This window comes from Puntigrus tetrazona, chromosome 16, assembly GCF_018831695.1.
Source record: "Puntigrus tetrazona isolate hp1 chromosome 16, ASM1883169v1, whole genome shotgun sequence".
In the NCBI taxonomy this organism is placed as follows: domain Eukaryota; kingdom Metazoa; phylum Chordata; class Actinopteri; order Cypriniformes; family Cyprinidae; genus Puntigrus; species Puntigrus tetrazona.
In genome coordinates this window covers 26,667,160-26,679,134 of record NC_056714.1, presented here as the reverse complement: position 1 = coordinate 26,679,134, position 11,975 = coordinate 26,667,160, and the positions used below count along the sequence as shown (strand labels likewise).

General features: G+C 34.4%; 1 protein-coding gene across 2 annotated transcripts in view; it reads right to left on the bottom strand.

The window, feature by feature from the left end:
- Window positions 1-228: 228 nt before the first annotated feature.
- The window catches only part of LOC122360976 (mannosyl-oligosaccharide 1,2-alpha-mannosidase IA-like), a 289,954-nt gene continuing 278,207 nt past the window's right edge, over window positions 229-11,975 (bottom strand). For both annotated transcript variants that reach the window (XM_043261853.1, XM_043261855.1), the window contains exons 9-12: window positions 10,122-10,341; window positions 6,046-6,218; window positions 4,196-4,311; window positions 229-2,539 (exon numbers count right to left, since the gene is read on the bottom strand). In XM_043261853.1, the coding sequence (XP_043117788.1) occupies window positions 2,389-2,539; window positions 4,196-4,311; window positions 6,046-6,218; window positions 10,122-10,341 (660 nt within the window). In that variant the 3' untranslated portion in view covers window positions 229-2,388. The remainder of the gene's footprint in view (window positions 2,540-4,195; window positions 4,312-6,045; window positions 6,219-10,121; window positions 10,342-11,975) is intronic.

The window sequence follows — 11,975 nt, the reverse complement described above, 5'->3', positions numbered from 1 at the left end:
ATATACAATAGTATCTCTAAAATAACTGTTTATCGGGGATTTGTGGCTCTAATGCTTTATAACAACTAAAATGACACCAAAGTGCAGATTATTCATTTCAAACCTATGAATCATGCGCAGTATTTTGAGGATGTAAGTGGCACTTAATGCGGGTCAAAGATTAATAGCATGTTTTCGAAGCTAATGTGAGCTTGTGGAAATGCAGAACACAAAGAAAGACACTCGGAGCATTTGTGCACTCGTTTTTAAATGTATAAATCGCACAGATCTTTTACCAGTATTTGAAAATATTCAACAATGAGAGACAGAAGACGTTCAAATTAACAATGATCGGCACTACCGTAATGAATAGTGCAAATAACTGTAATCAAAACTTGTACAGAAACACCTGAGGAAAACCAAAAGAGCGAGTCTTTCATAAACATCCATAAAAATTAGAAAAGAGAAAGAGAGAGAAAACAGGAACAATTAATGACATGAATCACTCACATTCATTCCACCGTTACTGTCTGACGCTGTCGCTTCGGGGACAAAAACCCCAGAAAAAAACATTCACATTCACCATCGATGCTTTGAGACGACTGCGGCGACAGGGCTGGGCGACACGGAGAATTGACTGTATCGTGAACTGCAATATTAACCTACAGATAGGTCTACTAAAACGAAATAAAACACTTTTTTAACTTCGTTTCAGGGTTTTGACTCATCTGAACTGATTCATGGAAATGAATCAAACTTAAGTGGCGCGTTTGAAACTAGAAACTAGTCTGATGATGCAAAACTTGATTCAAATAATTGCATGATTCGCAAAATCTGTTTTGATTCGTGTAGGTGACTTAAACTTAAACGCTGTGGAAAAATGATGAAATTATGTCTTTGGGGACATATAACGAACGCATTACAAAAAGAATTCAAATAACTATATGATTCACAATCTGACGGTTGATTCGATTTGGATTCGATCGCACCTTTGGTGTTTTGAATCAATTAATACAAGCGTTTTTTCTTTTTTAGAGACTGAATTAATTTGATACTCAATGACGAAACTTAACTGAGCACATTTAAAAAGCGCATTCAAACAATTATGCGAATGAGCTTTGAATCCATTCACTGAAACGAACAGTTCGAATCGATTCATGGAAAGGAATCAAACGGCTGTTTTTGACACTGAAGAAGAATCATGCCACTATTTTAAGTCAATCTTTATGAAACCTAACGAATGAATAAAAAAAGCACTTTATAATAATAGTTTAATTCGTAATCTTTTTGTTTTTGAATTAATTCACTGAATCATTTTTAAGCGAGTTGCAGAAATGGATCAAATTTAATTGCTATTTCCGATACTGAATAGTCCGATTAACGAGCATTAAAATAACGGTGATTCACAATTGCTAGCGTTTCTGAACCGAGCTTTTCTGAAGCGATTCGTCAAAAACACAGTTCGAAAAGGCATTCATGGAAATGAATCAAACGTGAATCGTGTTTTTGAAACCGAAGAACCGCCACGAGACCAGTCTGACTTAAAAATGAACATTAAAATAATTGCGTGCAATTCGCTGCGAAAATATAATGAATTTTCGGTATTTAATCGCCCAGCCCTAGTGGCCGTCCGCCGTCAGTGCAAGTGAGTTTTTCCGCTCTGGTGATGCTGGTCTTTGAAACATGGCATGTCGTGCACAACACCGAGGCTCACAATGCAGTCGAAGCATAAAAAAATACCAGTTTAAGTTTAAAATCACGTAAAACAATCCTGCCCTGCCAACGACATCTCTCAAACCGAAGGATTCTGTACAACGCATTTCACAAAGGATCCTTTTGTCGGGTTTGTAAATACCCCAGTCCTTGGAAATAATCAAAAAAAAAATAAAAAAATCATAGCACGAAATTGGACTCGAAACTAGATAGAACAAAATATCAGGGTGCTGGGAGAGAAAAGGAAATAAAAAAGACCGCAAACGCTTTGGCAGAAGAGACGGGAAAGGAATACACAATGAAAGGATGAAAGAAAAAGATAAATTACAGGTGAGACGTGAAGAAAAGTGGTTTTCTCTTTCGCTCAGCGTGGCCCGCCGTCGTACGGCTCTCCTCCCACGGACTCGGGGCTGCAAGTTATTCTGGGGTTTTTTTTTTCCTCACAGAGGAAAGAAGCAAAGAAAAAAAGGTGCTCTTCTCATGAAAGTCACGTTTCACTGATTGTCCACGGAAAACTGCGCCGGAGAGCGGGAAACCTCGGCTCAGAGATATACAATCACAGCGTATATTTATATATATGAAGAGATCCTTTACAGGAAAGGAGCTGAGAATCCGTATCGGGACCCGTGAGGTTGAATCCCTGTGTGTGTGTGTGTGTGTGTGTGTGTGTGTGTGTGTGTGTGTGTGAGCTAAAGACTACTCCGGGTCGGTCTGTCCGTGGTCTGGTGTGACGCTGTGCTCCTGCAGGCATCTCTTGCGTATAACGGGCAGCGGATGAGCTTCTGTGTTGAACACCCAGTCCTCCAGCGGCAGGAGATCATCGTCCGAGAACAGCAGGTACAGGTATCTGGGATCGAGTACGGACAGGGTTAACGAAACTCGGAAAAAGTGTCAGGATATCCAGCCCGGTCCCATAAAATACATATCTCTGTGCACTTTTTGTTCAAATCTGTTTTTACCGCGTGCTTTGCTGAGCACAGGTTCAATACGTAAACCCTGGCACTTTTTTATGACACTGATATAGTGATTTTCATCACGTTAAAAGTTGCTAACAGTTAATGCTCTACTCCAATCAACCCCAAACCTACCTGATGGTGTTAACAAACGCAACCTTTGATTAATAAAGCGTGAAAATGACGATCAAAACGCTGTAAATGGCGTCAGAGTTTAAGTAGCGTTCATTTCTTTTGGAAACCGCTGCGATATGTACTTGTTGGTACGTATTTCGTGTCTCGCTGAAAAAAAGTGCACCCAGGTACGCTTATATCATGAGACCAGGCGGGATATCAGTAACATCAAGGCAATGCCAGTCTGCTTTCGTACGCTTCCAACATCACAAATGGTTTGACACCGCGTACTTTTCTGTACAACTAAAGTGGAATGTGAACAGATGCTGTCAAATACATAGAAATACATAAAAAGCATCACGAAAGCAATATTTTGTGCATATATATATATATATATTTTAGCGTCTGTTATTTCATGTCAAGGTTAAATTTTACTTTGACATGTAATAATAGCCTTATGTTTGCAAGCCTGCTTTTTGCAGAGTACGATATTTATACATCAGCATTTTGAAAAGATGGAGAAAAAACAGCTTGGTTTTAACGGGGCTGTTGTACGCAACAAAAACGTTAATTACAATTAAAATATAATAACTACATGTTCATTATCTGAAGCCATTGACTAAAACAAAATAGATGAAAATCATTTAAATCTAGTTAATAATTATCAGTTTAATTTAAAAACTTGACATACTAAATTAAACTAAAAACATAAATAAATACAAATATTGCTTTAAATTAAAACTCATTAATTAAATAAATAAATAAATAAAAATAGCTAAATATATTTTTAATAAAAACTATAATATTTTTCAATTATACTAAAATACCACTGAATTTTATTTAGAAGCCCAAACTGAACGAAAATGGCGAAGATGCCGATATTTATGTTGACAAAAAAGTACGATAAAATTATGACGCTTGTAAGGAATATCAAGAGCAGATACAGTATATTGATCATCTTGATATCTTCTATAGCTCTAAGAAAAGTCTTAGTAAGATGATATTTACGTCTGAAATCTGAAAAACAGAGACGGAGAATCAAATAAAGCTGAGTTGCTTCAGTCCAGTAATTGTTCATCTGGAAATATTACTAGTCATCCTGACATTTACTTGATAAAAATCAGTCAAGATTTGACAGCAGAAAGACACGAGAAGCCCCAGCTGACGGCGGACTTTTTTACAATCACACGGAAAAAAGTCTGAACTATCAATCAGACGACGCATTAAATGTCAGCTTTAACGGCGAAGTGTGGAGGCCTTCGAAATCTGTGCATCAGATACAACACGGTGGTCTCGATGCAATTAAAGGAAGTGAACAGAAGCTATTAAAAGAGGGTTTAAAAGTCACAAATGATCAGTTTATTTCGCCTGGCTTTGATCGTCCTGATTGTTCCTATTATTAATTATTAAAACGAGGGTGATGATGATGAACTCACTTGAGCGTCTCGGACAAGAAGAAGCTCTGCTGCATGTTGTCGTGACTGACCGTGGAGGAGTACACGTCTCTGATTCCTGAGAAACCCGCGTCCACACGGCAGTGCTTCTCCAGAGCCTGCGAACACAGAGCGCCTCGTAACAACACAGCTCAGAAATCACGAAGAACAAGGGTGCTTTAAACTAATCAAAAGTGACGGTGAAGACTTTTAAAACGCCAATAACATTTCTATGCTTTCCATTCATTAAAGCACCCTTTAGCCTTTTGGTTGCCATGAAAATATTAGGCAACACAACTGTTTTCAACACTGATAATGATAAGAGCGGGCTTTAGGATGATTTCTAACAGAAATAAATGACATTTTAACACACGTTCATGCAGAAAATGGCTATTTTAAATGTTACCAGTATTACAGCATTTTACTGTATTTTCGATCAAATAAACGCAGTTCCTTGCTGGCCGGAGATACAAGAGATTCGTGAGGCGCGCTGTAGAACAGGAGAGCTGCTATTTCCGTCACGCTGAAGTTGGCCAGAAGATTTAGCGCTAAATTTGAGCGCTGAACAAAAGAAGAGCTGACATGCTAAATTAATGATCTATTAACCTCAAACAAAGGTAGACACCTAGACTATAATTAGGACTGTCTTGTGAGTTTGGTTTGGAGATGAGTTCTCCTCCAGCTCCTGCAGCCAGTGATTAACATGTCAGTCTGAGCAGAGCCACGCTGTAATATAACAACCACACCACACTATCTATGAATCTATCTATCCATCTATCCATACATCATTTATAAAAAATATCTATCTATCTATCCATCCATCCATCCATCCATCCATCATTTAGAAATCTATCATCTATCCATCCATCTATCCATCATTTATGAATCTATATATCTATTCATTCATCCATCCATCCTTTATGACTCTATCCATCCATCCATCCATCCATCCATCCATCCATCATCTGAATCTATTCCATCCACTATTTATGAATCTATCCATCCATCATATAGAAATCTATCATCTATCCATTCATCTATCATCATTTACGAATCTATATATCTATCCATCTATCCATCCATAATTTATGAATCTATCCATCCATCCACCCATTTGTCCATAATTTATGAATCTATATATTCACCCATCCATCATTTATGAATCTATTCCATCCCTCTTTTATGAATCTATCCATCCATCCATCCATCATTTTTGAATTTATCTATCCATCCATCATTTATGAATCTATCTATCCATCTATCCATCCATCCATCCATAATTTATGAATCTATTATCTATCCATCCATCCATCCATAATTTATGAATCCATCCATCCATCCATAATTTATGAATCTATCTATCCATCCATCATTTATGAATCTATCTATCCATCCATCCATCCATAATTTATGAATCTATCTATCCATCCATAATTTATGAATCTATCATCATCATTTATGAATCTATCTATCCATCTATCCATCCATCCATCCATCCATCCATAATTTACGAATCTATTCCATCCATCATTTATGAATCTATCCATCATTTATGAATATATCTATCCATCCATTATTTATGAATATATCCATTCATTCATCCATCCATCCATCCATCCATCCATATCTATCTATCTATCTATCCATCCATCCATCCATCCATCCATCCATCCATCCATAATTTATGAATCTATACATCCATCCATCATTTATGAATCTATCAATCCATCATTTATGAATCCATCCATCTATCCATCCATCCATCCATATTAATAATGCTCTATACGCACACTTTTAAGATTGCGAGTAACACGCTGAACATTTAGTAAACCTGATGAAATGAAAGGCCGCACCTCCACAGCCTCCCAGCCCCACTCCCTGTATTTGGGGTCGTGGGTCAAACGCCACATGTACATGTAGCTCTCGATGACCTCTGGCCTCAGGATGTAGTAGCGGTCACTCAGTCGGGTGGCCGTGGCCTCGGCTCCTGCATCGAAGCGGAACGCCTCCGGACCCAGTTTGGTGGCTGTAGACAAAAAAACCCCAAAAACATTACAGTCGATAAAAAATGTGCAGGACGTGACTCATTCTGACATGTCCTGCCCACTTTTTACAATCCAATCCACTTTATAAGAATAACGTCAAGTCCTGGACTACAAGTCCTTGCAGTAAAATGGGGTTTAAACCATATTTTAGACTGATTTTAAACACTTCTCACCAGTCTCTGTATCAACACAAAGGTTTACGACTCTGCTTTGATATTTAAACGCTATTTATCATCAGTTACAGAGATTTTGTAATTTATGACAGCTGTCCACAATCAACATGTCAAATCAATCAATAGTTATGGACATTACAAATTCAGCCACATCTGCTCTGGTTTATTAGCATTCAAATGGCTTCAATAAACAATGTTCATCAGAGCTTTCAGTACAAAAGTGCACTCATTCGAAGAAATATTGCTACATTTGGACGTTTATGCATTTCGTGAGCCGAACGATCACAGTGAAGCTGCTTTTCTAGCTAAATTAATTTAGTTTGCATCACAGATTTCTAATTGAGTTGTAATGTAAGCTGCGCAATAATAGTTCATGCTAATCGAGATTATTTTGCTCAAACAAAAAAAAAGTTTTTTTTTGCATTTCATCAGGATCGTTGCACTTAAATGAAGAAATCAGGAAAATCAAGAATCGAATGGCTCGTTTTCATCTTAGCGCATTTTTTTGTGCAGGGTTGCCAGGTTGGGAACCTCAAGTGAACCGCTGGGCGGAAAATGTATCTATGAAAGCCGATTTTAAGACAGTAAGAAAAAAATGCTTTGGTAAGTCATAAAAAAATCCAATACGATGAAATGTTTAAATTACAACTTAAGAAGTTGCCAAAATAAGGCTTTTAAAAGTTGATTATGATTATACCAAGTCATAATCAGAGATAGATAGAGAGAGAAAGTATATTCTAAATCAAAACTACAAAATAAAATTCTCATATTTCTGAATTTTTTTCTTAGCTGCATTTTTAAATCTCAGTTATGAGACAAAACGTTGAAAATTTGACATTAAATCATAATGAAAAAAAAGATTCCTAATTTCACAGTGTTACAATTTAATCTTTTTCTTCATAATTGTGAGTTTTACGTCACAGCTAAGAGTCATAATTGCTTTTTACCAAAGCCTGATCATTTTTTAAGGGGATTTCATTTGCATCGAGAAAAGCTCTGATTAGAGGATTTACGCTCTTGAAATCTGGCAACCGCAAGATCGTGGAGCATCGATACCAACGCAAACGCCACATTTTGAGTAGGCTATAACTAATAATGAGCCGAAAATCTCAGAGGATGGTGCTTAATAATTCGAGAGAAGCGTAATACGACGAATTCGTCTGCATTTCACTGCGACGACGTTTCAATCGCTGGATGCTGTCAAAACTGCGACAGTCTAGCTATATAGCTAGTCTTTGTTACTAAAGATGCGGTTAAAAAAGCACTAGTTAGTCTTCCGTCTGCCTCGCGCTGATCGCTCGGTGCTTTCACGGCGAGCTGCTAAACACACACCACGATCAGCAGCCGTCTTTATGACAAACACAAAGCTTTCAAAGCAGAACATAACATAACAAACCCAAACGTATCCCATTATGCCCCTTAAATCTAAAATTACAAGCAGCCCCAGTCCGGGAGAAACACTCTCGTCTGAATAAACATTTTCATTTGCATACTGATTTGGGTTTGTTTTGGCTCAATCCCTCATCTCTTTAGCAATATTACACCACTTCAGCCTGGAACAGTGCTTTCTGTGCATCGCATGTGTGACAGAAACTTTGTGTATGTATATATGTATATAATGACAAGTCTTGATATATGGAAAGATGCTTCTCCAATCATGTTTAAGATAACTTCTTTATGGTGCATATATATAAATGTAATAAAAATAGTAAATTGTAATAAAAAAAGTATGTTAATAAAAGTAAAAACACGAGATAGCTTTGAGACGCATGAACATAAATAAACAAGATATGAACAAATATCATGAAAACTTGTCCAGATCACATTTAACTTCATGGTCTAACTTACTTGTATTATTTAGATGTCGTATCTTATTGTTTGCATTAAAATGATTTAAATTCAGTCAAGAAAAAAAATGACATTATTTTAAAACATTATATTTGAAATTTTATTACATTTTATTTTTATATTTGCAGTCACATTATTAGTAATTAGTCATTTTGTTTATATATATATATATATATATATATATATATATATATATATATATATATATATATAGATATATATATTATTCATATATATATATATATATATATATATATATATATATATATATATATATATATATATAAAATATATAAACAAAATGACTTAAAATACAAAAATAAAATGTACTAAAATTTCAAATATAATGTTTTAAAATAATGAATTAAAATAATGACTGAATTAAAATAATTTTAATGCAAACAATATATTGTTCATATATATATATATATATATATATATATATATATATATATATATATATATATATATATATATATATATATATATATATATATATGTATATATATATATAAAAAAATCATGCAGTTTTACACATTTTGTTGATTTTTTAGTAGATTTAAAGTTTTCTGTGGTTTTTAAACTATTTTTATTATTACTTTTTATACGAATTATTATTTTCCCAGCACGTTAATTAGTTTTAGTACCTTCGATATCGTATTTTACGTCAGATTTTACTACGTGTGTAAAGTTTTATTTTTCATTTTAGTACATAAAATAAGAAATACATGCCGAACATGTTTGTTGGCGGTTTCTCTTTTAGCGTAACAACCTCGATGCAGCGCATTCAACACTACACTTCGGTGTTAAATAATGTTCAGATATAACCGTTTTCACATTTTGAGCATGCAGATTCGAGGGTGAAAATATCTTCCTCCTTCTTGCTGTATATCCTGCTCATTTGGCTTTTGCCGTAAAATCCCGTTCTCATCAGGACTCTTCTTCTTTTGAGAGACGGGGGATTAATCGCTCGAGCTTGAGTCTGTGATCATCCAGAAACACAGACACGCTGGAGACCTCTTCACATTTCATATGATTTATTAATATAGGGACGCTTTATTTTGAGGAGCGATCCTCACTATGAACTTCCGGCATATTTCTAGCGTGTTGGCTGTTTATTAGCACTTAAATCACACACGGCTTAAAAGTATTACAGCAGAAAATATTACATTTAACCAGAAAAAATCTGTAGTTCATGAGTTATGTTTTAGAGCATTTATTAATATATTTTATTGATTTTTTTTGTTTTAGTAAATGTTTTACTACTTTTAGGTATATATATATATATATATATAGACAGACAGACAGAGAGAGTGAGCTTGAATTTATTTTTATATTTTTATATCTTATTAATTTTACTACTTCATCTTAAACTTATTTCTGTTAGTCGCCATGAGACATTTATAATTTTCATTCAAACTTTGAGGTCTTTCATCTAACATAATTGCATATTACCATGACTTTTATTATTATTATTATTATTATTATTATATTTATAAATAGTTTAGAATAATTTTAGTCGAACAATACCGACACTGACAATAATCTAAATTACAGTTTGTATCAAATTAGGTCTAATAATACAAACTGCAGAATTGCAGTGTTATAATTTTTCTATAATACATATATATATATATATATATATATATATATATATATATATATATATATATATATATATATATTTTTTTTTTTTTTTTTTTTTTTAATAAATTTTTTTAGCATTCGCTTAATGTAAAATAAAAAAAAAGCATTTATTTATTTCGCATAGCTTCTGAACAAATATGCAACATTTTTATTTAGTTTAAAGGCTAAGATTACTACAACAGAAGCGTAAATGACTGAAATGTATTGAAAACTGACCCGAGCGGCTGTAGGACTCGTGACAGGTGTGAGTGATTTCAGCGGCCAGGTCCAGGTAATGCTGCTTCTGCTCCGCCGGGCCGTCGTCGGCCCCGATGCCGATCATCCCGCCGGAGAAACAGGCCAGGTGACCCATCTTATGGTCCAGGATCCCTCCTCGCCACTCGGCCACGTACGTCAGGCCGCCCGGGGACTTCTGCACCAGGTTAGTCTCGATGGCCTGGAAGCACACAGACATCGGCTTTAGCATCCGCTTCGAAGTCAAAAAAACACCACTGCATCAAAAAACATTACATTTGCAGTTAAGTTTTAGTGCTTTAGTTAAAAAGCCATTTTATTATTTATTTATTATTCTATATTTCCGTATAGCTCTACTTTACTTTTATTTTAGTGAGTCGCGGAGGCAACATTTTAATATAAGCGCGTCATCAAATTTTATTAGGTTTTATTTAAGCTTTATTTAAACGTTTTTCTTCTGAAGCAAAAATATATATTTTGGATATTTTATTATATCGTATTTGCCACACCCTCCTTTCAGCATTATTTATGTTAACGTTAGTTAATTAATATTTTAAAATAAGTTTTCATCATTAATTTTCAGCATTAGTCATTTTGGCGTGGATTTATTTTTATTTCTGTAATCATTTAAATCTGCAATCAGTTCTTTAATTTGAGTACTTTAACTTATTTTTTTATTTCGTTTATGTTTAATGAATGCTATTTTTTAATACAATTTAATTTTTTATAAAATGCAAATTTAGAAAACTTTAAATTAGCTTTGAATATTATATTTTCAGTTCAGGCTTGCATTTTTCATATTTCTGCATTGCTCAAATTCATTTCAGCTTTTGCCAAATTAGTTTATTTTAGTTAGTTACCCAGGCAACATTTATAAAAGATGTTTAAATGATGTCCAATATGTTTCTTATTCCAGCTTCAGTTATAATAATTAATTTTTTAATAAAATACAACATTTGAGGAAGAAATTAAAACATTGCATTTTAAATTAAATACTATTATAAAACCTATTTATACTTTACAACTTTTTGTAATAATTCATTTACTAACTAAACATTTAATTAATTTATGCATTTATTTATATATATATATATATATATATATATATATATATATATATATATATATATATATATATATATATTATTTACATATACCGTTACAATATTTATAAAACATTTTAGATTTTATTTTTTCAATTTAGCTACATTTTATATATTTTTTTATTAATATTATTAATTTTTACACTTCTACATACTGTAGCTAGTCATTTTAGTATGTTTATTTCAACTTGACATCAACTCATTTCTACTTTTTAATAGATTTTGAACTTTTCTACCTTCAAAAAGCAATCTTTCTGAGCGAGATGCTCCAAACGGCGCTCGGACGCTGGAGATGATGCAGCTATTAATCGCTTGAAACACAGTTTTGTGTGAGAGCGCTTCTTAAAGTGCTTTGAAATGCATATAAAAGCGGCGCGTATTACGGTAGGAGGGACGTTTATGCATGAGATGTTTTATGTATAGCGTGAGACAGAATTGAAGTCGAGCCTCATTGGGATTCTGTCGAGATTCTTTGCGTATAAATCTGGCGAAGCCATCTCGGAGTCTCCTCCTCGGCGTTGTTTTCATGCCCGTACCTCTTTAGAGAAGCTCATTGCTTGCTCATTGCGAAACTCGCTTCTCCTCTGGCTTTGCGCATCTTTTGCGTCGTCAAACCCACTTCGAGGGCAAGGCAAACGCGCCACATTGGTGCGAACGTTTCGGCTTTTCCCTGTCGAGCCGATAAAGCACTTGATGCTTGATACTTTGACACAGCGGCCTCTCCCGAGTGCGA